General features: G+C 36.9%; 1 protein-coding gene across 4 annotated transcripts in view; it reads left to right on the top strand.

Annotated features, from left to right (window-relative positions):
• The window catches only part of ATRNL1 (attractin like 1), a 539891-nt gene that overhangs the window by 295856 nt on the left and 217395 nt on the right, over positions 1–26640 (top strand). For all 4 annotated transcript variants that reach the window (XM_030030646.1, XM_030030645.1, XM_030030649.2 and 1 more), the window contains exon 26: positions 7028–7106. In XM_030030646.1, coding sequence (XP_029886506.1) covers positions 7028–7106 — 79 coding nt within the window. The remainder of the gene's footprint in view (positions 1–7027; positions 7107–26640) is intronic.

The following is a 26640-nucleotide window of genomic DNA, read 5'->3' as shown; positions in this document are numbered from 1 at the left end:
CTCTTTTGTTACAGTATGTAGCTTACTTATAGGCATTAATATGTAATGAAAAAAAAAAAGGAATTCTATAGGGTGTTTATAATGCATTTATAGAGCTTAAGGCACCAATGTGTCTTTAATTCATCTAGTCCAACCACACTGACCATTACATTTCACAGATTTTCCCCTGTATTTATCCCTGTAATTTGAGTTTCTTTAAAGATCTACAGGTTTTGTTTTAATTTCCACATACCAAGCAGCAACACATCCACTAATTCCCTTTATGGTTTTCCATCTGCCTCCTGAATGCACACACAGAAAATAATTTCTCAGTTATGGAAAACATTGCCCTCTCGCTCCTCAGCCAGGTCTGTGAACTGCACTAAATAAGTCTAAATATGACCTCTGTAAGTTAAAAATTTACTCTGTATATTGCAAAAATAGTTATGCAGGCAGTAATTGTTCCTTGCGGTTTTCCTTTTCTGTGTTCTATTAAATCAGTAATTGTATTTTCATGCTACCCAGAGCTCTTCTGGGAAGATCATCTGTCTCCCTAGACCTTACTGCTAGACCCTGTTGTTCTGCAGGCCTTCCTTGCCCACTTTCCTCTGCTGCATTGGACATAAACTAGCTATGTTCAAGGCTTCTTCCTCTTCAGTTCATCCATTCTCTTATTGTTTATTGTCTCCTACTTAATACTAAGACGATAACTTCCAATCAGCCTGTGATACGCGCTACGGGTGATGAATTGCTCTTTTCCGAGCATGCTTTTTTTAGTGTTTTCTCCTATTTTGTTCCACAAGGTTTGAAGGGGCAACTGTGCAAAGCTATGTCATTATTTTCCGGCAGATCATTTCTTTGTTCTAGAGAATACAAAGTCCTGATAATGCTTGGGCTGCTGTGGCTTTAAGTGTGTCTTAGCATGATAATTGTCTTATTGGGAAGATTTACATTCATAAGTGCAGAAAGTCATTCACTCTGTACTCTGTGTCAGCGTTTCGTAAGCCATCTGCATTGCAAAGGCATCTATCTGTTTATTCGGATGTCATTCAGAGTCTCAACTAAAGAGTCAGAAATGGTGGACCAATAATCTATGACCACCTGGATGAGTCTGTGTAAGCACAATTATTTTTTGTACTCCCTGTTTACCATCCATCCATTTGCTGTATCTTAGATTATCTGGTCATTGCAGCATAGTCAAATCTTTTTTCAGTATATGTAACATTATTTTATGATACAGAAAGTAAATCATAATAATGTCTGAATTTAATTCAAATGTGTCTGCTTCCAGCCATTGTTTCTTACCCTGTGTTTTTGTGCTAGACGAATGAGAGCCTTGGTATTTTCTCCCCATGGAAACTTGTACACACTTGTCATGGTTTAAACCCAGCTGGTAACAAAGCACCATGCAGCCGCTCGCTCACTCCTCCCCCCTGGCCACGGTGGGATGAGAAAATATACAGAAAGGCTCGTGGGTTGAGACGAGGACTAGGGAGGGATCACTCACCACTTATAGTCATGGGCAAAAGACAGACTCAACTTGGGGAAGAAACAAAATCAATTTAATTTACTACTGATCAAATCAAAACAAGGATGTTGGGAAGTAAAACCAAACCTTAGAACATGTTCCCTCCACCCCTCCCTCCTTCCTGGGCACAACTCCACTCCCGGTTCTCTCTACCTCCTCCCCGCCAGTGGCGCAGGGGGATGGGGAATGGGGGTTGGGGTCAGTTCATCACACGTTATCTCTGCCGCTCCTTCCTCCTCAGGGGGAGGATTCCTCACTCTTCCCCTGCTCCACCGTGGGGTCCCTCCCATGGGAGACAGTCCTCCACGAACTTCTCCAATGGGAGTCCTTCCCGCGGGTGGCAGTTCTTCGTGAACTGCTCCAGCGTGGGTCCCTTCCATGGGCTGCAGTCCTTCAGGCACAGCCTGCTCCAGCGCGGGCTTTCCCACGGAGTCCCGGCCATCGTGGGGGGCATCCCCCTGCTCCGGCGTGGGCTCCTCTCTCCCCGGGCTGCAGGTGGGCATCTGCCCCCCTGCTCCCCTCCACGGGCTGGGGGGGGACAGCCTGCCGCCTCACCACGGGCTGCAGGGGCATCGCCTCCTCCCCTGCTCCTCCTCCCCCTCCTTCCGCACTGACCTCGGTATCTGCAGAGGGGTTCCTCACATTCCAATCTCCCCCCACTCACTGCAGGTTCCTCTTCTTAAATCTGTTCTCCCAGAGGTGCTACCGCTGTTGCTGATGGGCTTGGCCTGGGCCAGTGGTGGGTCTGACTTGGAGCCGGGGAAGCTTCTAGCAGCTTCTTACAGGAGCCACCCCTGCACCCCATGCCCCACTACCAAAACCCCACCACACAAACCCATAACAACACTGTAGGCAAGTCACCACTTGGTCTTTTTGAAAAGTGAAATGATTGAGCTTGTTAAATCACTGTCAGTAAAGGATTTTCTCCAAGCTTTGAATATTTTTTGTGATTCTTCTCTCTATTCTCTCCATGTTTCCAACCTCCTTTAAAAAATGCAAATACCAGAATTTCAAGAACATGTCTGATAGTATCTGCTTTGGCAATACCTTACAGAGTGATAAATTCATCTCTCAAGTGCTGCTTACTACTGTGCACCTGAGTAGTTAAGGTTGTTTTAACCCTTTTTGTTTCATCATCCCAGCAGTGATTCATACCAAGTTGGTCATTCACGCTGATCTTTAAATTATTTTGGGAATTGCTTCATTCCAATGGGAATATATATCCTTTGCTCTGTAAATGAGGCCTGGATTCCTTGTCCTTGTAAATACAACTTAGCAGTGATAAAAAAAATAAAAAATTGCTGAAATAGGTACAATTGACCAATTGGCATACTGTATGATTTCTTTGTCCTCCTTACCATTAACCTTTTTGTCTTCAGTCTTTGTGTCATGCATAGACCTGTCAGCTATTATATATTATCCTCATCAAAACTGACTGGATCTGATACTCTGGGAACCTTGCAAACCTGACTAGAAATTTCCCTTTCTGATGTTGGTCCCCTTCTGACAATTTATTTTTTAGCTGTCAGCTGGCTGATTTTTAATTCATTTATTTTGCACTGCACTGATCTCTGTTTTGCCACACTATTTGTGATTGTGCTTTCTTTTCTTATATCTCTGTCACAAGAAGGAGCTAAGAAGTATGCTGGGGGATTGGAGAGCATCCGTCTATACTTGTCCTGCTGTTATACTGTTTCCCTATGGTGTTAATGTCTTTATCATGTCTCACTTCAACTTTGTTTCAAAACTGAAAAGAGCTTATTTCTACTGCCGTTCTATTCCTCTAGCCAAGTTGACTGTACTCCTTTACACCTTTTAAGTTCAACTTAGTGTTTTTGAGATGACGTGATGGGTGCTTCAAGATACAGACATCCTATAGATTTATGCACTGGCATCCCAATGCTTTCTGTTTTGTTCTTTATTGCTTTTCTAATCTCTCCTAACATCCTATTTGCTGTTTTGACAGCCACTAAGCATTCAGTTGATATGTTCAAAGAACTATCTGCAATGACTTCAAGGCCATTTTCTTGAGTGGTAATTGCTAATTTAGAACCTATCATTGTGTATTTGTAGCTAGAGAGTTGTTTGGGTTTTTTGTTTTTTCTTTTTCTTGTGCACATTGCCTTCAGTTCATTGGCGCTGAATTTCATTCTCTTATTTTATTGCTGAGTCACTCAATATTGTGAGATCCTTTGCAGTCAGCTTTAATTTTTATTGCCCTAAATAAACCAAGGCTATTATCTCACCACAGCCTGGAACCAGGTTAGTTTGATAAAATCTATTTTCCATGTATTTCTTCTCTTCGTTAACATGAATTTTAAAATTTCTTTTCCTTCTGATTATTTCTACTAAAAAAAAAAAAAAAACAGAGAAGAAAGTCAAATAGTTCATGTTTACTTGCCAAGGAAAGATCATACAAAAGCATTAAGTAAACATTTCACATTGTCAATGCTGTAATTTCCAATGATTTATATTATTTTATGGGTGTGTCTTTGAAACACTTATTTCTGATTTTGACTTTGCACATAAACTAAATGATGTTTTGACTGATGGCAGGAAAGTTCAATGTGTGACCCAGCTCCATTGGTGTACAGACCACAGAAGCAATTTGTCTGAAGTTTTTCAGCCCGAACTCTCAAGTTTTTCTCTTCTACTAGCTTAAGAGAATTGTTCAAGAAATTAGTAAATGTGAAGGAGAGAATTTTCTAAGGAAAGTGATTCTGTTCCTGGTCATAATGAAGCAGTTGCACAGTGCAAGGCTGTCTTAGTTTATTGTGTCCAGCTCTCTTGAATGTATTAATCTTTTTCAAATTCTAGGAGCTTTGAGTTCATCATTTTAAACAGGGTTGCTGATATTTCCCTGATTTAGTTTTTTTGGAAGGAGGAGAAAAGTAAGTGAAATGGCTTACCCTTACTTCATGCACAGCATGCTAATTTATAGCAACATGTCAGTACTCCGATGTTGCCCCTAAGCATCTGTTGCAGTTACTAGCTAGACAGTACAGTATGTGGTAGGGAAAACATTTCTGGGAAACATTATTTGTAAGCAGCTATTGGTTTAAAAAGTTTAAAAGATGTTGCTGCAAAACTGGATTTATTCTGGTGGTCAGTGGGTTTTTTTTGTCCTGGTTTTCCCTAGACACCAAATATAAATTCACAGTCATCTTGTACTCACTTTCAAAGGAGACTGGAGAAAGGGAGACAGCTAAAGACAAATTTTAAAAAGTGAAATCAGTGCATCAACTGGAGTGATGCATTAAACAAAATGGTGAATGTTCGCTGATGATCAGTTTCTGTCATAACATTCTTTGTGCTCCTTAGATATTTTGTTGTGAAAAACTCTTAAGAGAAACTCTTCTAGTAAGAAATACTGTGCTAATAAAATGGTGTATCAATTAAAATGTTCTTACTGTGTTAGTTCCTTTCAGCAAAGACCCACGTAGAAAGATGATTTACGCTGAGATTCATTAAAGTGTAAGGTTGAGATTTCTCTTCTGAATTCCCTAAGGTTCTTGAACCAGCACTTGCCCTCTCACATCCTTTTATTACAGATCGTTGACTCTTCCAACACTTTTCTATTGGCAGAACGGTTCTTAAATATGCTGAACTGTTCTAATCCATTGATCAGAACCAATCAAAATTAAAAGTGCCTTTTTTTTTTTTTTTAAAGGATCTGTGCCAAGAACCAATAAAAGCTCAATGCAGTATTTAAAATGGCCCTACAAGGAGAGAGAGAGTATATATCTTCGTTTCCATAAAAATCCCTAAGTCCCAAAGAGCATTAAAAAACTGCTAAAAAAAATGCTGGTGGTTGACATTGGCTGTTAAGAGGAAAGTCAAACTGTGCATCTAGAAACAGATCCTTTAACCATTTTTTCCTTTCAGGCTCAGAACAATCAGCCTTCTTGGAGCTAAACAGACAGAATTAAGTCTCTTAAGTAAAAACCCAAGCTGTTAATTTTAATTGAGCATTCTATGCCCAAAGCACTTTATATATTTGGTACTTTTCTCTTTCAAACTTGGCCTCACTCTGGCAGGCTTTCTCAAGGGTGTTCAAAGAAGAAATTGGTAAAAAAGAATTTTGAAAGCTTATAGTGAAAAGAGTTTTAAGCAAATAAGATGCTAATAGAAAGCCATATTGATTTGTATTGCTTTAACTATCAAGAAAAGCTTGTGTTATGGAGACTGACTTTTGAACATACTCAGAGCAATGGTACTTTTTGTTGTCAAATATTCAGTGGTACAGCTGATTCTGTTGCTTGCAGACGAGGGAATGATTGGGTGCTTTCATTCCATTACCATAATAGTGACATTAAACTACAGTTGCCATAAACAGGTTTCTAATAGTCTCCATATTATGGATAAATATTGAATGCCATGAGCTGTTACTTCTGGAGATCTATCTTCTAGGTCATAATTTCAGTCCTGTTTACAGCATGATACAGGGAAACATTGGTGTCACCGCATGGATAAGGATTATATTTCACGGTACTTCTCTGAACTGTACTACTTCAGGGAATTCTTAGTATGTCCCATGTTAGTTAAAGAATACATTTTGAAGCTTTTTGGCAAAAAAAAAAAAGAAATTACAGATGACTAGTACAATTCAATAGTTACAGGGTTGTATTAATTTAAAACAGTGTACACAGCAGATGTTGTAACATGACTGAAAGTTCTTCACACAGCTAGAAAATCCAGATACTTTTATAAAAAACTGTTTTAAAAAAATAAAAAATCTTCTGATTGCTTACATTAGGTGTCAGCTTTAGAAGACTTTTGTCAGTATCCAGAAATTCACTAAAAGAGGTTGAGTTCAATGATCTTTCTACCAAAATCCTTTATGGACTAAATGTTACAAATACAAAAATATTGGTGAAAAAGACAAAGCATATGCTCCAGTTGTGAACTGCAGAAGTTTAATAATTTTGATTTTTTTTTTTTTTTTTCTTCTTCTGTTGTGTCTTTGGGACTGTAATGTGGTGATGTACTTTGGGATGTTTTCCCTGGCAATTCACCATAGAAATACTCCATTTGATAAACCAGACCTATTGTCATGTGCAAACCTGGTTCCTCAAACTAATTATACTCCCTGCATAGTTATCACTCCTGCATTCCAGGAAATTATTCAGAATTCAAAAACTGAGAGAAGTATAAATTGGTATAATTTCTTGCTATATTTCACCCTCTTTTTCCATCTGCTAAATGTGGAACATGCAGTGCATATTTGTTGAGACTGTTGTGGGTATGTGGATGGTTGTAATGGAGCTTATCCCATGCTAATGGAGACAGTAATAGCATTTTATGGAGACAACCACAGCATCAGAGGTGTGCATTCTCTTTTGACTTTGAACTTTGATGGTTGACTGTTGTATGTTATCCTAGTAGAGTTTAGGTTTCCTCTATTTTTGTGGGTTTTTTCCACACTTAAATGTATTTTTGTTACCATTGATACCCTAAAAACATAAGCTTTTTTAGACCATTATGTTACAATTATTATTTTTTTTTTTTTTGTGATTGCAGTTGTTTCTTATCCTTACTGCTGGTAGCGGCTGTCGTTTGGAAAATCAAACAAACCTGTTGGGCTTCTCGACGGAGAGAGGTATCAATAACTTTAAGATTATTCTAGTAGCTTTATCTTTCAGAATATATTGAGAGCTTTGATGAACAATCACACCTCTACTTTCTCCTGTATACACAATTTAAATATCCCTTTAAACACTTTTTTTTACCCTGGACTTTTTATGCTGAAGAAGAAAACTTTGTTTCTTCCTCCTGTCAAAAATTAAAGAAATTACAGCACTAGGTTGCAGAAAGCTATATTTTCTTTATAGTGGAATATTTAGAATATTTAGAATAGAATAGAATATTTCAGTTGGAAGGGACCTACAAGGATCATCTAGCCTGACCACTTCAGGGCTGACCAAAAGTTAAAGCATGTTATTAGGGCATTGTCCAAATGCCTCTTAAACACTGACAGGCTTGGGGCATCGACCACCTCTCTAGGAAGCCTGTTCCAGTGTCTGACCAACCTCTCGGTAAAGAAATGCTTCCTAATGTCCAGTCTAAACCTGCCCTAGCGCAGCTTTGAGCCATTCCCATGGGTCCTATCACCGGATAGCAGGGAGAAGAGGTCAGCACCTCCCTCTCCACTTCCCCTCCTCAGGAAGCTGTAGAGAGCAATGAGGTTGCCCCTCAGCCTCCTTTTCTCCAAACTAGACAAACCCAAACTCCTTAGCTGCTCCTCACAGAATATGCCTTCCAGCCCTTTCACGAGCTTTGTTGCCCTCCCGTGGACGCATTCAAGGACCTGAACTTCCTTCTTAAATTGTGGGGCACAGAACTGCACAAAATACTCAAGGTGAAGCTGCACCAATGCTGAATACAGAGGGATGTTGATCTGTTTTGACTGGCTGGTTATGCTGTTTAATGCATCCCAATACTCTCAATAGCCTCAAAATAGTAGTGCAAAAACACTGGTAAATTGAGTGAACACAGAGGATCATAGTGTAGCATCTCTGACTTTCTAGGAAGCTATTTGATGCTGTGACTTAGGCTGCGTTGTTATCGACAGTCATTGGAACATAGAGCAGGAGACAACCCTCTCTGCAAAAAAGCTTATACTTTCTTCTTTTTTTATTCTCTCTTTTTTGTTTGTAAATATATTTTTTTTATTCTAAGCAAAATTCTATCTCTATTAGTATCAGAAATTCTGTCATTAAAACCATGGCACAATTGAAGCTCTTCAATAAATACTCATAGATAAAGTCACCTTATTCTTTTGTCTAAATTGTTATAGCTCTGTTGGAAAATTTGGCCCAAATATTTGTTTTTACCTGTTTAGCAAATGACTGAACTTAGATGACATTAAACTTAGGTTATGTATACTGCTACATGTATATAGCGTGATTGAAATGATGTATACTGATAGTTGTCCTATTTCATTTTGTTCTCATAAATAAGATGTATAATTTATAGACAGTGATTTTTTTTTTCCCCTTGAAGCTTCTGATCTTGATAATTTTTGGAAACAGCACTTGCTTAACAGTACTGTAATCTAGATTTTTTTTTTTTTTAAAAAGCCAAGTCTTTCTCTAATTAATTAATTTTTCTTAGTATACTGGCACTATGAATGTTTAAATAGCTTTTTTTTTTTTTTTTACTGTAGATCTACAGTGAATTTATATATGCTTTAAAAGTGCCAGGTAACTAGCACTTACAGTTTTCCTTCACTGAAATTATGGCATTCTAATGACCAGTTAGCTTTGAACTGGTGCTACAAAGAAAAATGTATATTATTGTAGTTATTTCATTTAGGTATTTTTTTATTCCGATGAATATTGTTAAGCATATTCTCCCTCTAAGGGCAAGTGCTCATATATTTGTTATGACTTGCAAAATACAGATGAAAGTTACTTTAAACTACAGTATTCTATTCAACTCATTAATATTTCATTTGAATTTGTCTCAATACTTAACTCATTAATAGTTCTGTGCAAAATTGTGTAGTGATGGAACGTAGCAATTCTTTGATTTAATTTTTCACGTTAACAAGGTTGTTTTATTGTTGCAAAGAATTCTGAAGTACCTACTTTTAAAGCCCACCCATTTAGCAGATGAGCTTTCCATCTCTTTCATCATTCTTGAAAGACAGGAATTTTTGACTCTTTAGATGTTACCTTCAATATGGACACAAACTACAGTAAGAAGTGAAATATAACAAGAACATAAACAAATATGAAAAAGCATGCTGTTAATAGCTATGCATCCATTTATTGTTCATCCCAGTCTGTTTTCCCCTAGAGAAGGAGAAACTTTACTATCCAGTTCTTCTGATGTTTTAGTAATGAATTTTATCAGGCTGTTGAGGTAAGCAAAAGTTTTCATAGACTTCTACGTGCAGCTGAAAATTCAGAACTTTGTCCTTTTTTACCTTCTAACTTTAATGCTTGGCTAAACTGGGTCATTGTTGATTCCAAATTGAATGGCGTCAATCAAATACAAAGTAAGAACAAGTTGTTTGCATTGCGTAGTGGGAATGTCTCAATTTTCCCATGAATTTAGAATTTTTCTCTCCAGTTTCTTTTCTAATTCATTGCTCATTGAGCAAATATTTGTTTGCTGCCTCTTAAGATATACCTTATCTAACGCTTTTTGAACATCTATATTTATACTTTAACTTCTGGCTGAGCTTCTCTTCTTCTTTCCTGCCTTCTGAAAGGGCAATAAACAGCAGATAGACTCTCTCTTACCTTATACAATCAAAGTTATTCACCTTCTGCATTGAAAGAAAATGGGAAGTGCCATTCTTTTATTTCATAGTTCCAAAAAGATCAATGAAACTTTGAGCAGGAGAACATGAACAACCTCCTGCCTGGCCTCCCTTCACACTTTCTCCCACTCATCCCTCCCATGGATCCACGACTTTTAAAAAAAGGTTTTTAAGAAAGGCTGATGTAAGATAGTGAAATATTGCTCATCTGAGAGAGCTTGATCCTTGAAAGGAATAATACAGAATATGATGAGATGATTTCCAAAGCATTATTCTTATGGCACTATCTTTCTTGAGAAACAAACCAGAAGGAATTGGGAACGCTCTCATGGGTACCAAACCTCAAATTCCTACTTACAGAGCAGGACAACATTCGCAGGTAAGCATGGAAATTCATGTAGGAGTAGACAAAGGGCAAGATATATTTGTTTGTCAAATAAGTTAAAGGAGTTCCTAAATATTGCAAAGTTTAGGAGCAGCAAAGCATTTCTTAGAAGAGTCTTACACTACATAAAAAGATCAGATATGTACTCTAGGTTTTAATCTCTCATCCTTCTTTTTCCTCCAAAGACTCACAAATCTTTCTACCAGTACTTTTCTCGGTGAAATTTCACTTCTTAGTTCACTGGATGAAAAACTGAGAGCTGTCATTTTCTCCCAAAAGATTTGTTAGGCCTCTTGCATTTTGTACCCAGAATTCACCCAAGAGCCCATCCATGAAGTTTCAATCTGACTCTGTTTTCCTTCTTTATACAAAAAAAATATATCACCCAGATTTACTAAATAAGAAAATTGAAGAGAATATTATTTGTTTTTTCTGCATGTTTCATATCTAAAGTATTCATTCAATCTTCTGTTGAGAATGGGTACAAGAGAATCTGTTCATAGATCATTTTACTGAAAAGCTTGATAGGTTGCCTGCCAGTTTTGTAGTGGCTCAAAGGTTTTGTCTCATGAACTTCTTCTGATTGAAAGGCACTACACTGCAGATAAAATTTGCATCCAAATGATTTCTTATTAATAGTGTGTCAAATTTTTCTTTTTGCTGACTGAGGTCACTAACAAACTCATACAGATGGGATTATAAACCACACAGCTTCTAGTTGAGTTATTCTAGCAAAGTATTTGTCCTTCATAAGGTAAAGCAGTTGCTGCTCAGATACCCTTCGTACTATTCATTCAGCCAGATCTTTTAAAGAATTATTACCTTTAATCCAAAAGCATGCAATCACTGCTGTACATACAGACATACTCTTCCTCCCCCCACACAAACACACACAAAATACGTTTGTGTGCCAATGTGTCATTATATAGAATCATAGAATTGTTTGGGTTGGAAGGGACCTGTAACTGTCATCACCCCCCCCCCCCCGGAATGAGCAGGGACATCTTCGACTAGATCAGGTTGCTCAGATCTCCGTCCAACCTGACCTTGAATGTTCCCACGGATGGGGCATCTACCACCTCTCTGGGCAACCTGTGCCGGTGTTTCACCACACTCATCGTAAAAAATTTCTTCCTTATATCTAGTCTGAAATATACATTTTTGTATATTGGATCAGTCAAGTAGTTAAAATGCAGTTTTACATCTTTTCTTATGAAAACCTCTTTTTTACATATTATTATAATTACACACTAGAAAGAGCTTACATATCTTACAAAGATGACTTAGAATCTTATTTCCTCATGTAATACACTATAAGTCTCTTGAGCAATGAGGAAGTAATGCACGATTGCACATTTATGTAAAAATGTTTGAAAGCATGGTATTATATGTGTAAAGTGCTTGCCTAACTTTAAAGGTTAATATCATTCCTTTATTGGATTTTTCATATTTATATATAGCATTTCATTATACAGTCAGCTGTGCACCATTTGCATGTCTGAAAGAATAGCATATACAAGCATAAAAACATGGAATTATAGAGAATGCTTGCTTTACACAGTGTGTGGGTGCCACACAACTTACTGCTTCATTTTATTAAATAACCTTATGTTTGTTTAAACACCCCCCCTCCTTTCTAGCCTTAATTTTAATATCAAGGTAGTTTTATTCTCGTGAATAGTCAAAGATTCTTAAAAACACACAAATGAAACCAAAATAGACTACTTCTTAACAACAGTAACAATTCATGTAATAGCTTTAGGCTCATTTCTATGGTAACCCTAATAAGAACAAGAAAGTTCAGTTCTATTGATAGTACTAATGAATGTAGACAATATGTGAATTTCAGCTAGAGCTTTTTTACTTTATATTGCAACAACACTGGCATTTTTAAAGTATTCCTTTTTGAAAAGGCAATAATGGCTTTTGGTGTATGTAATATTGTTTATGGAATGCAACATGTTTAGTTTAGGAATATTAATACGAATAGAATTTGGTGTATTCTTAAACAACAACTGAAGGAGAAAAAAGAATACTTTGGTATATCTAGATGTTTTAATGTGGGCAAGGAACCACCAACAGTAGATGTAAGGAAACCAAGAAATATTAATACATACAATTAAAGTACCCCAATGCGTAATATTATCCATGTGTGTAGGTGTCAACAGGATTATATGCTTTACGTTTAAAAGTTGCTAATCTCACAGATCTCTTTTCTTTTTTGGTAGCTGCTTGTCTGTTGCTTAGCAAATATCTTACACATCTATATGTACTTACTCATAGACTGCGTGAGTAATCCTACTGAAGTCAAAGGAGCTATTCATAGGACCAGAATCTCAACTTGTTATATTGCTCAAGCTCTGCTGAAATTGATAGAGCTATGACTGCTTATTTCAACTGTGGATCTGGTTTTATTGAGGATAACTGGGGCATTTATTTTAGGCTGACGTTTTCTGCATTCTCTCCAACCTAAAATTTAGGTTCCTCTCTGAATGAACCTTTCAAGTGATATGCCTAGTTAGTTGACACTAGATCTTGTCTCAGGACTCCCTGTGCAGTCAGTATAAGAGACACCTCCAAATGACACCTTATCCCACCCAATTTTCGCAGTGTTTGCTTTTATACTCTGATACTTGTGGGGGGCTGACTTGCTGGTAACAATATAAATAACCCAGTGAGTCAAATCTTCTATACTAACAGTTAATCTATGCTTTAATTTTGTAAAATTGAGGTTGTATTTATAATACTGTCACTTCATAAAAATAAGCATCTGATCGGTTCCTATATTAGTACTGCTCACATCACGCTTATTCTCTTTAAAGAGAAGTATTGAATGGTACCAGTGACAGAGTCAATATTATATTGGAAAGATTTATTTTGGGGGGTGAGTTAAACAAGGTTGATCTAATGCAGATATCTCAAAATATCATACAGTGTTAAGAGGATTCCATGAACAATTATCATAAGAGTAGGGGCATGAGATCGAAGAGCCCATCTTAGTTATTCATGGCTATGTATCTCCTGCCAGAGGCATTTATCCCAGGAAGTAATCCTAGCTGTCTTGTGTCAACTCTGCTTATGAATTGCCATCTTCAGTAGGAATTCACCATGACCTTACTGCATAGAGTTGACCCAAGTTTTGCTTGGGCCCCACACAGTTCTAAAGCTTTGTGCCCTTTAGTGGGATGGTATGGCCTATGGAGGCAGATGTTTGTCGGAATAGTGTTAAAGTAGTATGTAGACTGAAGGAAATTTACTAAGAAAATCACCGGGGAGGTAGAGGTAAAAACAGAAACCAAATTACGCGCCAAGTGAAAACATTCCTTTGAAAACACTACAGGTAGACAGTGGAGACCTTGAAGCATGGGATGTATATGTTGCAAGGCAAAAAGTAGTGATCCGGTTTCCTTTGCAGACCTTCCCTTCCACAAGTTTATCAGTTTCATCTTAAAGTCATCCTGTCCAAAGGAGAATTGAAGAACTTTATATTATACACTATAGCTTGTCTCTTGAAGTTGTCCTTCTTTAGAACTCGTATAGGTATACCATTTTCTTATATATTGTACTACCATATTCTTTGGCAGGACAATTGGCAGGATAATTTTTTTTTTTTCTTTCCTACTTTCTTTTTTTTTTTTAATTAATGATGAAAAAAATCTGTAAGTTGGATGTAGAGAGACGGCTTTTGCTTCTACCTTTTCTGGTGACCAAGTATAGAACAGAAACAAAGCCAAATCAGCTATTCAAGGTTGTACACCTGAACTATGAAAATTCATTCCTACCTCTAATACCTCTAGTCTTTTTTTTTCTTTAAACTAAGTACATGTAAATATGTCTTTTTAAACAAGTACATGTAAAAGACACTGGAAATCAGTGTATGCATGCAGAAAAACCACCCACTTTTAGCTAACACAAGGCTTTATGAAAGCTTGCTAACAGATCTGTCTGTTTCTTTATTCCACCAAAATTCAGAAGGTAAAGAAGATAACTAGATTTTGCAAGGAATATTATGGGCTACTTCTCTTTATTAAAAAAATAAATAAATGAGGGAAAACATAAACTAAGTAGATGTTTTAATTACATCTGCATATGACCAGGAGAAAAAAAATTGTTCACTGTTCTTAACAAAATAAACAAAGTTCCTTCTCACATTTGCATAGTGTAGTTAGTCAGAAGAATCCCAAAAGGCAATAATCAAAACAAATTATTTTTTAGTGATGATAATAGTACTTTAAAATTAATAGTTGTGGAACTCTGTTCTGTAGAATTTATTATCCAAGTTGAGATTTCTAAATATTATTATAAAATAATGCTGGAGAGAATATTAATGTTATAATGGACTATATTAATTCCTGCTTTCTGTCACAGACCTGGCTGAATCTTGCAAGTCTACTAGGTTAAGCTTTCAAGCTAACAGGAAGATAAAATTAAGGTTATTTAAGAGAAAGAAGGAACTGGCCAAAATGAAAAAGACTGCCTGAGGCAAGTGGCCACTTGGCAGAGCCTAAGGAGCCTTTGAGGTGTATGGTCTGAGAGGTTTCCATGGGACTGGTTGTAAATGTAAGAGCATCAGGAGAATTTTTAGCAAACTACCTGTCAGCAAAAAGCAGCAGACAGTGAGAAAGGCAATCCTTAGTGAGGCCCTGGGAAGAAGCCAGATAACTTCTTTTGAATTTCTGAGAAGAAAAGTCACTTGGATTTGTTTCCACAGTGTTAAAGGAATGAGGATGGTGAATATGTTCTTTGTAAATAAAGAGGATTGCACCAAAATAGATGATTCATTTTTGTCTCTTAACAAAAACAAAAGAGCAGGTGTTGAATATTGGCCCAAAGTGGTAAGACTCCTTACATTTGTATTCCCTCTGTGTTTGCAGTATAGTGTCAATTTTTTGTCCCCTATTAAAACACAAACTTCCCATTTCCCAAAGCCCTGTAAGAAAGAAGTGAGTGGATTTAGGTGCAAACAAAAAAATGCTTAGAAACTAGGAGGAACTCTGCTATGAAGAGAGAGTGAAAAGTTTTGAGGGTTTACAGTAAGAGCTCTTTGAGGGAAATGCAAATACTCGCCTTTAGTTCCTCCTTAGCTTTTCTCAGAGTTGGGAGCAATTTTAGTGGCACGGGCTAGACAACTTTGGCCCAGGTAAGTCACCTGCAGTAGGGGAAGCATAAAGGAAACTTAAGTCAGAATTGTCCTTCTTCCAAAGAGCAGGGAAGCAACTCAACGTCCAAGCCTAGAAGACATATATAGTTCCTCTCTCTTATTCTGCTCCTCCTTTCTACCTAAAGTTCTGTTTATTTACAGTTTGAATGTTAATCATGTCATCCAAAAATTAAATTGTGGTAACAATAGTTTTGATTGCTTGGAATGTCTGGAACATTTTCTACTGGTTTGTAGACAGCTGATGTCAATATTATTGATGTTCTTTCACAAATATATCTGCTTCCACAAACATCCAAGTTCTTGCAAGTATATCAAATATATATATTTTTTCCAGAGCCGATTTTTGGGTACGTTTCTGTATGTGTGCAATTAAGTAGCACTAAAAAGGGATTAATATCATGCCTGAATCTATTCGAAAGAGTTTGCATTTCACTTTGCCCAGCATGGATAGTATGTACCTTCTAAAATAACCACATTGACCTTTTTCTTTCTTAAAGTTAGTGTCGATAATATACACAAATATTCATTCTTTCTTTCTTTAAAAAAAATTTTTGAAGGCATTGAAGTTTCTTATATGTAGACAACTCCCTACTAAGGTCGGATCTTTAATAATTTTCAATGCAAAGCGAATGCAATGATCAATGCAAGTGGAAATTAGTTAACTTCAACTTATTTTTTCAGTGCCTGCACTATTAATTGATTTACTCTCTCAGCACAATGTGTTCAGTGCCGTGAAAGTCAGTATTGTTGCTATCAACAAATTCTATGGGGAACTTCTCCACTTTCTGTAGATATTTGTTTATACAAACATTCCTTGGTGTCATCCCTCTGAGCAAACGGTGGCTGTGCAGTTCATCTGGGAACCTTCTAGGCTTCTCCCCCTTCTCTGGGTAGAAGGCAATAATAATAGGTTCATGATGACAAAATTTGCATATGTATGCTCATTTCTTGAGGAACCTGCAACTACAAAGTAACAGTGGAACCTTAGGCTGGAAAAAAAAAAAACCAAAACAAAAAAACCTTTAGAAGAAAGTATGGGTGAACGACACAGCCTACGAAAAGGTAGAGTAGTTATTCTTTCTCAAGGATATAATGATGCAATGTTTATCCTTCCTGGAGCTATAGTTTTTACTGCTCCAACAGTTCACAAAAAATAGTTGAGAGTTAATGTGACCTGATATAAACTAAGCTCATTACATTCATTTTCAACAGATAATTAATAATTAACATATAACCTTTGGCTTTCCTTTTATCTTCAAGTATTGACAGAAGTCGCATGAAAACATACTATGTGTGGAAAAAATGCTTTGAAATGCAAAATTTAATTAAAATTAATGTAATGTTATTTTAGGACAGTTGTATAGTAGCAAAAGTACTATAGGGAATATGAATGTTTGAACAGACCATTATTTTTATCCATGCTGTTCAATTTATACACAAGTAAGTTCTGGAAAACAGAATACCATTTGATATTTTTGTTGGAATTTATTGGATTGAGTGCACCATAGCAGTTAAATTGTAACATCAGTAAATTACTCTCGACTGCTTTAACAATCAATTGACCCACATGTAATTAACAAAAACGAAACCACAATGAACCCTGTAGCTTGAGCTTTTTTGGTTGTCTGTGCTTCACATACATTTTGAAAATCCCAGTTAATTAGACTTATCCTATCTAAATAGCTGTAGTTTCTTAGTATTTTATATTTGTGCAGCCACAGTCAGAAATACTACTGGAGGAGGCAGGCAGGGAATAGCACGTTCCAGTCAGGAGAAGTTTGGGTTTAGAAGACAGTCATTTTCTTAATGATGTTATAGGTGCCCTTGTGCAAATTGCTTCGCTGCCTGGGCCATCAGTTTCCCCATCTGTAGAATGGAATCAGTCGTACAGGTCTTCTTTATATGCTCTTCATTAAAGATGCAGTTGCTATTAATTGGGAGAGCCTATTCTCATGACTGTTTTGCTTTATTCCCCAATAATCCTGTTTGTTCCTAGGCAATTCATTTAGGCATCTGTCCATTCAGGCAGGAAAAGCGAGTGAAATGGACACTGGATTGCTCTTTTAATTGTTGTCTGGGTGCATTGCTACTAATCAGAGATACAAACATGTTGTGAAATACAGTCCGTTATTTTAATGTGTTATATTTAATACATATTTCAATATTTGATAAAATACGTTATGAAAGTTCAAAATATCTGATATGTGTTTCATTTTTGGCTTAATTAAAACCAATCACCCATTTCTTAGGGTTTAATGCTTTCTGAGTATGTTAATGATGTACAATACTGATTCTGCACACTTTTAACCTACCATAATAATTTCTGCCTTCACAAAGTTAAGGAATAATATTTCCAGAACACTGGGAGCGTGTTAAAAAAATACCATACCCAAGCATATGTGACCCACATGCGGGTGTCAGACACACCACATTTTGACTTAATACCTTAACAGTGTCCATTAGTAATATTCCTGAACTTGTCCTCTTCCCCATTCACATGGAAAGCAAGTCCACTTTGTTAATGTTGTTAATGACTAAATCAACCATGCATGAAATGTCCAAGTTTAATCTCTGGTTAGAGCATTCAGTATACTGTAAGCTCACAGAAAACAATGAACATAAATCATTTCAGTAGAAAGGGAGGAAAAGAGGAACCAGAGAATTATGGTCAGTAAATTCCCAGAAACATCCTTCAACAAAAACTAAGCTGTTTGTAAGCACCTGTGAAAAAAAAGATTAAAAGCCTAGATGTTTTTTCCTGAACCAAATCACATGAAAAGAATATGCTTTTCTTCCAAGGCAGGATAAAAGTCCCTTTGAATGGAGGGGAAAGCATCTGATGCTTGTACAGTTTGGCATAATAAAGCCTTTTAAAAGTCTATCACATGGTACTTTAATGGTAGGGCAAGGAAGCATTGTCATGTTTACATAGCTGTAGAGTAGGTGAAAACCTGTCAGAAAAACATACTTGGATGTTCCTTATCAGTAAAATGAGGTATTAACTACATGTTGACTGTAGTTAACTGCATTAACTACAGGTTAACTTCAAAGAGCTGGCCTAGCTCTAGAATTCATCAGTGTTTTACTAATGACCTAAGTTATGCAATTAGAGAATACATCTATTAAATTTGCAGATACTAGAAGCTGGGTTGCAAGTGTGTTGCAGGCAGGATTAGACTTCAAAATAATCTTTAGAAATTGGAGAGAATATCTATACTGGTGAATGCAAGCTTTTTACCTGGTAGAAATAATCATCTTCACAGAAACAGCATGAGGAAAAAGCTGATTGCGCTACAATTCTTCAGAACTGATCAATGGCTTAGAAAAGTTCACAAGCTAAATGTAAGTCAACAGCAACCTAGTTACAAAAAAGGAATATAGTACTGCCTTGCGTTGGTAGAAGTAGTAACTCTAAGGCATCTAATTCTTGTGCTTTACTGAGTACAGCCTTCACTGGAGCATCATTTCCAGTTTTGACACTCCGATTCGAAAAGTACATGGAACAATTGGAAATGTCCAGAGGAGAGTAACTGGAAAGCATGGCTGCCTATAGTTGTATAGTGTAAAAAGAGAACGTGGAGAGATGTGGTAACAGACTTGAAGGTAGGGAATGGAATAATGCATTTGCTGTATCTGTCGTAGAAAGGACAAGAAGTGAGGCGCCTGTGTTGCAGCAAAGAACATTCAGGTGACACAATGAAAAATAAATTATAATGACTAGGGTAGTGTAGTTCTGGAATAGATTGTCTTAGGGATTCCAGAGACACTCTGTCATTGAAAGCCTTTAAGAGTGTGGTAGGCAAATACAGGACAGAAATTAGAAGACGTAGATATGTCTTTGCAGGGGGATGGATGGTGTCTTGACAGTCTCCTGAGGTCTCTTTTAACCATATGATCTTATGATTAAAAAACCCTACTTCATGTTGTAGTCAGGGAGAGGTGTTTTGTACATAACAGTAGCATTTTTATTTATCATAGAATCACAGAATGGTTTGGGTTGGAAGGGACCTTAAAGATCACCTAGCTGCAACCCCCCTGCCATGGGCAGGGACACCTTCCACTAGACCAGGTTGCTCAAAGCCCCATCCAACCTGGCCTGGAACACTGCCAGGGATGGGGCAGCCACAGCTTCTCTTAGACTGCCTACTGCTGGGTGATACGAAATTACAGCAGCATGTATCTGTAATAGTGCTGTAATAGTACCTGCACTTCGGCATTAAAGACTATTTTAAATTCTACACGAATTTGATATTTATACTTTCATTGCAAAACTGTGTCCCAAATGACAATAAGTCAGGTAATTATCCAGTTCAGTTGTTTTTCCATTGAAAAGGCTTTTAAGTGGCAGCTTTCTTCTTTATAAATCTTGTATGCATAAATGCAGCCTTTGATGTTACTGATGTTGTGCACCATGGTTAAAACTTGCAAAATCTCAGATACTAGAAAATCAGGGTCAAAACTAGCCCCTTCCATTTTATACCATTGATGTTCATTCATATCCATGATGTCCATTCAACTGACTGATTGAGCCACCCTGTGACTTTTTTTTTTTTTTTTTCACTTTAACTACTATTTGTATTTTTTGGTTTCATGATTTGAGCTGGATTAATTGTACTGGGCCTAGCATCCCTTTCATTGTGCAATTCTACTGGCTTCTACGTAAGAGTGGCAAGCAAGGCAAGGTAATTTATTTGAGATTAAAATAAAAAACTGTACATAGATCAGAAATTGAGCAGTTTTGTTGGGTTCTTTGGGTTTTTTTTTCCTGCAATACATATTTTTGTAATTGTTCTGGTTCTCCTTTAGCTGAACCATTTTCACTGGTCTTTTAAAATACACGTACATATTTTTTACAACAGCACTGTTTAGCACATGCAGAATTCTTATCAATTGTAGAACACTGCATTTTGTGAGTCATTCTTCTTACATTCCTGTATCCTATGACAGATGATTTATCTATCCTGCAGATGGACAATATGTTATATTTCCACTATTTCAGAATGGCCTGTTGTTTGCTAACATGAAGCTAATGTAATTTAAGCGTACTTTCTTCCTTTATATAATTAATAATTTACATATAACCTTTGGCTTTCATTTTATCTTGAATCATTGATACAAATTATATAAAATCACATAATTTGAGCAAAAATGCTTTGAAATGCAAAATCTAATTGAAATGAATATGGTGTTAATTTAGGATATTTGTGCTGTTGAAATATAGTGTTTGGGACATCATCAGTATTTGAACATGCTATTAGTTTTTCCACGTTGTTTGTGCCTAAAAGTGGTTTTCGGTAGAAAATTTGGATGAAGCAGTGTGACACAAGAGCTAAAATATAGCTTTATTAAATTGCTTTAAATTGTTTTACCAGTTGAAATGCATGCAAATAGCAAATGGAAAAAACACCTACAATTTGCTTTTTATTTTTTTTTTTTTTTGTACGTCTACTTACAAGGCTGTTATTAATTGGAAATAATACTATGGCATAGAAGCTATTACCAAACACCTTTTCTGCAAAGATATTTATCTACAGGCTGAAAATCTCACTTTTAGTGGAAGGTAAGCAGCTTCATTTAGATTAAACTTTTTTGATGGAAGAGGCAAGTAAGTATATATTTCTAACATAAAGAAATAAGGTGATTTAGCTGGATTGCTAGCAAAACAGGATATAAAGAAATATAGTCTAGCATCCCAGCAGTAAATAGGTTTTTCTAGTAGTTGATACAGTCAAAATTCACTGTCAACCCGTATAAAATTCTTACTCATAGTGAAGACTTACGAAGAAGAGTTTATATTCCTCTATTTTGCTAGCATCTCACTCAGGTCAGTCCACGATCATAATTTTGAAAAGTTTCCGCTATCTTTGAAGGATCTTTCTCTAATCCAGATATTTTACGGGATGCTATTTGTGCTACCAGCTTGAGCATTGGCTTCACTTTTTCATTGCATCCCAATTCTTAAGCTCTGTAAGTGCCCATTTACTGCTCAATCCTGCAGCGTTCCTTCGTCCAGTACAGATATTCATAGTTTATGGGACTTCTCACTCCAAGAGCAGGGAAATATTGTCTGTTTGTGTTTTTTTTTTTAAAGTCCCTTCTTCTCTTGTTTGAGTCATTCCAACATGAGCTGCAGGATATATCTGTCTGAAAATACTATTTTTTCTTTTCTCTCCATAATGGAGGGAGGCTTCAGGCAACTAGTTGTCATGCAGCACTTTCATACTATTTTGCTTGGTGTCCTCCAGGTGGGAAAGTAGCGTGTTTACAAAATGTTTCTCTGATCGGAGATTCAGCTTCTTGTAGGCTTAGTCCCTCAATGGGGCTTGGCCCTCTGTTAGCAATTTGGGATTTCAAAAGCAGTGTTTACTGGACTGCTACCCACCAGTTGAAGAACCCACTTGAAGCTGCAGTCTGTCAAAAATATGTTAGTGGTATTTGTAGGAAATCAATTGCATTTTTTACATACCATATCAAAAACATTGACTTGGTTCACACATTTGTTCCTGTATGAAAACTCTTCCCTATTTTACTCAGGGCAGTATTTTCCCCAGAGTTCATGTTAAGAACAAGCTTTATCTACTCATCAGTGCCCTCATATTACTGTCATAAATCAGATACAGTAAAGATTTTCAAACTATAGGTAAACAGTCTTCTAAATAAAGTATTAGTTATTGCCAGTTAGTTCTGCCTGGTGGGATGAGGTAGTGTGTAATATCATGAAGAGAAAGTATATGTCTTTCTCTAGTTTACCATAATAACATGGCACAAATGGGTAACAAGCAAATAAAGAATACGCAGGCATAACTCCACCTACATTTAATGCTTTTTCTAGATGTTCTAGGAGGCAGACTAAAATTTTGAATAGATAAAATTACTAGAAGGGAAATCCTATAGAAGCTATTATCAGATTTCCTATTGATTTAGAGGGGTTAAAACTTTGTCCTTTAAAATTATTTGAGTTGCTCTAATCTAGATAGTGTAATGCCCCATTGTGATATTGTATATAAGCATTCTAGCCTTTGAAAAAAATTGAGATACACAAGTGCCGCAATATGGTAAAATGTGCATGATGACTTCATATTGTAACTGTTCTGTATCTACCTCTGCTCTGCTTTACATCAGGTGGGTGTGATTGCTCTGAAGAATCCAATACTGTTTGTAGTCCACACCATTCCCAAACACTAATTTTATTTTAAGCAGGGAAAAAACATATTCTAAATATAACATTTTTATTTTTTGAGGGCAAAAAGCTATATTTTTTATCATCTTTTATTTACGATTGTCTTTGATTTTCACACCTCAAAGTACCATAAAATCAGCTTTTGATCTTCATACATTCTTAAAACAATCCAGTAATTAAATGAACAAAGGCAAAAGGTAGGAAAGTAAAATTGTTTATGAAAGATAGTGAATCAAATGATAAGTAGGGTTTTTTTGTCTGATTAAATTAGAATAATGTTCTGGTTCAAAAAAATTACACTGTGACACCGCCCCCCATACTCACATAAAAGTTGGTCAAGTGGTGCTTATGTGCTTTTGATAATAATGAACAAAGTTCTGAAGTTCTGGAGAGTTTCATTCCCATTTTAGCTGTTGAGCAAATTTAATATGTCTCATTAATGTACTTCTAGAGTTTTTTTCTTCAAAATAAATGTTTGTTGAATCCTAAGTGAAGGTACTTTTTATGTTGAATGGCTGACGCTTGCGATAACAACTAAGTAGTAACTTGGGCAAATTGAAGTACAGTCGTGTCTTGCAGCAGGTTATTCTTATATGTGTGTGAAGCCAGCATATATAGTAGAAGTCTCTGAAGAGACCCACTGGTTAGATAAGAAAAAAACCCACATCTTCCTGGTGTCTTAGGGAGTTTATAGTCATACTTTTATTCAAAATGGAAACTCATCACTGATGGAGTGATGTTCTGCTTGGATTTAATCTTTTAATAAAGAGAAAATACTAAAAAGCAGTTTTTAAAAAAATTCCATGTTTATTTTCTTTCCATGGTATTGGTATCAAATGTCACTCTCCCAGAAAGAAAAAGCTGTGTTACTGCCTTAACATTCATACTTAAATATACACTATTAATTGTATTAATTGTGGATAAAGGGATGTGCTTTACTGCACAGCTGCTGGAAAACATGGGCAAGCTTTGGCACATACAAGTTCGCCTGAAACAGAAGTGGCAACCTTGAAGGTAAAAACAGGCGGAGGACAGTTGTTCTGAGTTTTGTGTGGATAATCAGTTAGACATTCAACGGAAAAGGTTAGAGGTAGCTGGGGACATTTATTATGGTGATTGTGTCAGTAATATTTACACCTGTAGATTATTCTGGCACTATCTGTTCAGTGTTTATTGCTTCATGGGAGATGCCTTTGACAGCTAGTTAGGCACGGCTGGGGCTTATCTGAAGGCTGGGACGAAGAGTGTTCCTGAAAAAACCAAACTGGCACAGTCAAACTAAGAACAGTCGGCCAGTGACTTACTGTCAGGGAGCCGCGACCGCCCGATGGAAGGGGAGCTGGGGCGGCCCCAGCGCGGGCAGTGCCCTCACCCACCTGGCACCATCCTGCAGGGGCTGAGCCTGGCGGGGCAGAGCCGGGTGGGGGAAATGGGGTCCATCGGCGGCCCCGGCGATAAGCCAAATCCAAGGGCCAACCAGGGCGTCCAGAGAGGTGAAAAATGGCGCAAGGCCAGACACAAGGCTGGAGACAAGGCTAAAAAATAGGTCCAGATCCGTCCAGTCGGTCCGGTCATGGCAATTAAGACCTCTTACTGCCCTCTGAGTCCTGACACTTACCCTGAAGGTTGTTGCTGTGATTTTAGACAAGAGGAACAATGTAAGTTTTCAACTATATAGTTTTGTGGGTTTTTTTTCCAAAATAACGTTAGCTTTCTCTAGAAATATCGCTTTTTTGTATCATCATGCTGTAACAACACTTCTTTCGCGTTTAGCTGTAATTGAGTTTTACCTAGTATTTTGTTATACAAATATACAAATGCACACTCAATCTGCCGCTTATTCAGAGAGCTTCCGGAAGAAAAAAGTAGCTATGGCAAAGCTTTTTCATGAGAAGCCTCTCCAAGTAAGTGACAAACCTGTTCAGTTATATTCATTTTCTTATAATGTTAGTCAGAAAGTATGGGAAGAGGTTGTAATAAGCATATTAATTCACCTTATATCTTTCTTCCCTCGTCCTCCTGATTTTGGTTGTGTAGCTGTTGTCTTTGATTTTCCCCCTGTTCTCATTCCCTCTCACATCACATACATCAGTTTCTCCTTTCTGTTATTAATCGTTAGTTGTCTTTTCTGTTTTGCTAGTACTTGAGTATGCTCTTATGAAACACATCTCAGCTGTGTTGTGTTTTTGTTAAAATTGGCACTTCTAAAAGGTTAGGCCTCTGCCTTTTGGCTGTTATACTTGAACTCAATTGTCAAAATGATTTCTCTAGATTGATGACTTTAGAGAAAGCACTGCTTTTGCCTGAGTGCATTGCTGGTACATAATAATCATTAAAGATGAAACTACCTCTTGACTGTCAAAATCACCATATAAGAGGTTTGAGGACAGAAGGGACAGTACAACTTGGTGTAACGAAGAAGAGAGGATGCAGCAGCGTAATATTATTGTCTTGTGCCAGGAGAGCACTTGCCTCACTACTCAGGGCCAATGCAGGAAGGGAAACGGGAAACTGAGGACTCAACCTCTGTACATTTGGACATGAACATTTAGGGCTCTCCTTATCCTCAGGGATCAACCTAAGGGTTGAGTATGACCACAAGGAATGGTATTTCCAAGTTTCATTTACGCTAAGCAGTTGGGCAAGCCATGGTTTAGTATCCACTCAAAGGGAGGGCATAAAAGGAAATACAAACAAGTTCCAATAGGAAGAGTTTTACATCAGGTGAGTGTGATTATGTTATAACAGGGGTATGAATACCTTAAAAGCATATACTATCAAAAAGAGGTATCAGATAGCAATATAGCACAAACATCATAAAGTATCTGTCAGTGCATTGGTAGGGGATTATACCTTTAATTCTCCAGAAATAGTTAATTTGCTGGAAGCTTTCTGAAATAAAAGGAATAACTGTTCGGATCCCCAGATGGTTATTTACATTTGACATTTTTTAAATTTAAAAATATCTACAAGCAGCATTTTATTAATGCTTTTAATTTAAAAAGTTGTTTCCTCATTAGTGGTACATATACAGCAGAAAGTGAAGCAATGCAGAAATTGAAAAAGCAAACTGTAATACATGGCTTAAATAAGAAAAAACAAATTGCAGTCTATTAACATGAATTTCAGACACAGCTAGCAAGTTAAGATTGTTTCTTTCAAGTCAATGTATTTTCTGGAGGAGTACAGGTGAAGGAGAAAATGCAGAAAGCTCTCATCCTATCATTTTGTTTGATGTTAGGGATGAATTTATAGGTCGTTACCTACATATTTTTCCTACAGTTATTTGCTTCTGCAGCTTAAGCCGCTTGAATGTATAAATGTATCTGCCATCGCTGTGTCTCAGTGACTGTCCTACACACAGAAAGAGTGCATTTGCAAAAGTAAAGGGCCAGCTGGGGCTGCCAGGAGGCTTGCATTGCCCTCTGCAGTAGCATGCCTTTCCACTGAGACCTGAAACTTGATTTAGATTCCTAAAATTATAGCACAGGAATTCCTCTGTATTATAGCAAGTAGCATAAACTAAGAGTAATAGGTGATGCAAGTTTCTTATCATAACTGCTTACCCTTGTATCTTTGTCTGTATGTGCATGTAAGGGTATTCCATATGGTGAAAAAAACCCCCAAACACAAAATAAGTCCTTCACCCCCCAAAAAAGATGCCACAAAAGGAGTGGACTGAAGGGGTGCAAAAATACCAATAAATACTCATAGAGCTTTCAGCTTGTGCCTCTGTGGTAGGAGCTACTGAAAGAGTTTGTTTCTTGGGGATATTCCTTGGCTATATTAGATGATATGGTAAATGGAGGGCTGCAAGGGTCACTCTTTTATACTCTACCCTTAGAACTTTCTCTGTTCCATATGCTCATTTCTTTTTCTTGGAAGAGAGTGTTAATATCCAAAACCAGGTTGTACTCTGAATTTAGTATCAAGGTTGATTCCATTTCACTACATATTGTATCCAATAAATGTTCAATAGCTCCCCCTTCATATTAGATTTTAAAGTTGCCATTTGCTACTTTAACTCTATTAATACTTTTTTTTATCTTTTGTGAGTTTTCTTATCCTTTTCTTAATGAATTTTGGGAGTACAGGTTTGAAAAAAACTTTATGTCAGGGGAGTAAGTTCTGTAGCAAA

Source organism: Aquila chrysaetos, chromosome 11, assembly GCF_900496995.4.
Source record: "Aquila chrysaetos chrysaetos chromosome 11, bAquChr1.4, whole genome shotgun sequence".
Lineage (NCBI taxonomy): Eukaryota > Metazoa > Chordata > Aves > Accipitriformes > Accipitridae > Aquila > Aquila chrysaetos.
Note: the sequence above shows the minus strand (reverse complement) of the source record. Positions and strands in the feature narration are given on the sequence as shown.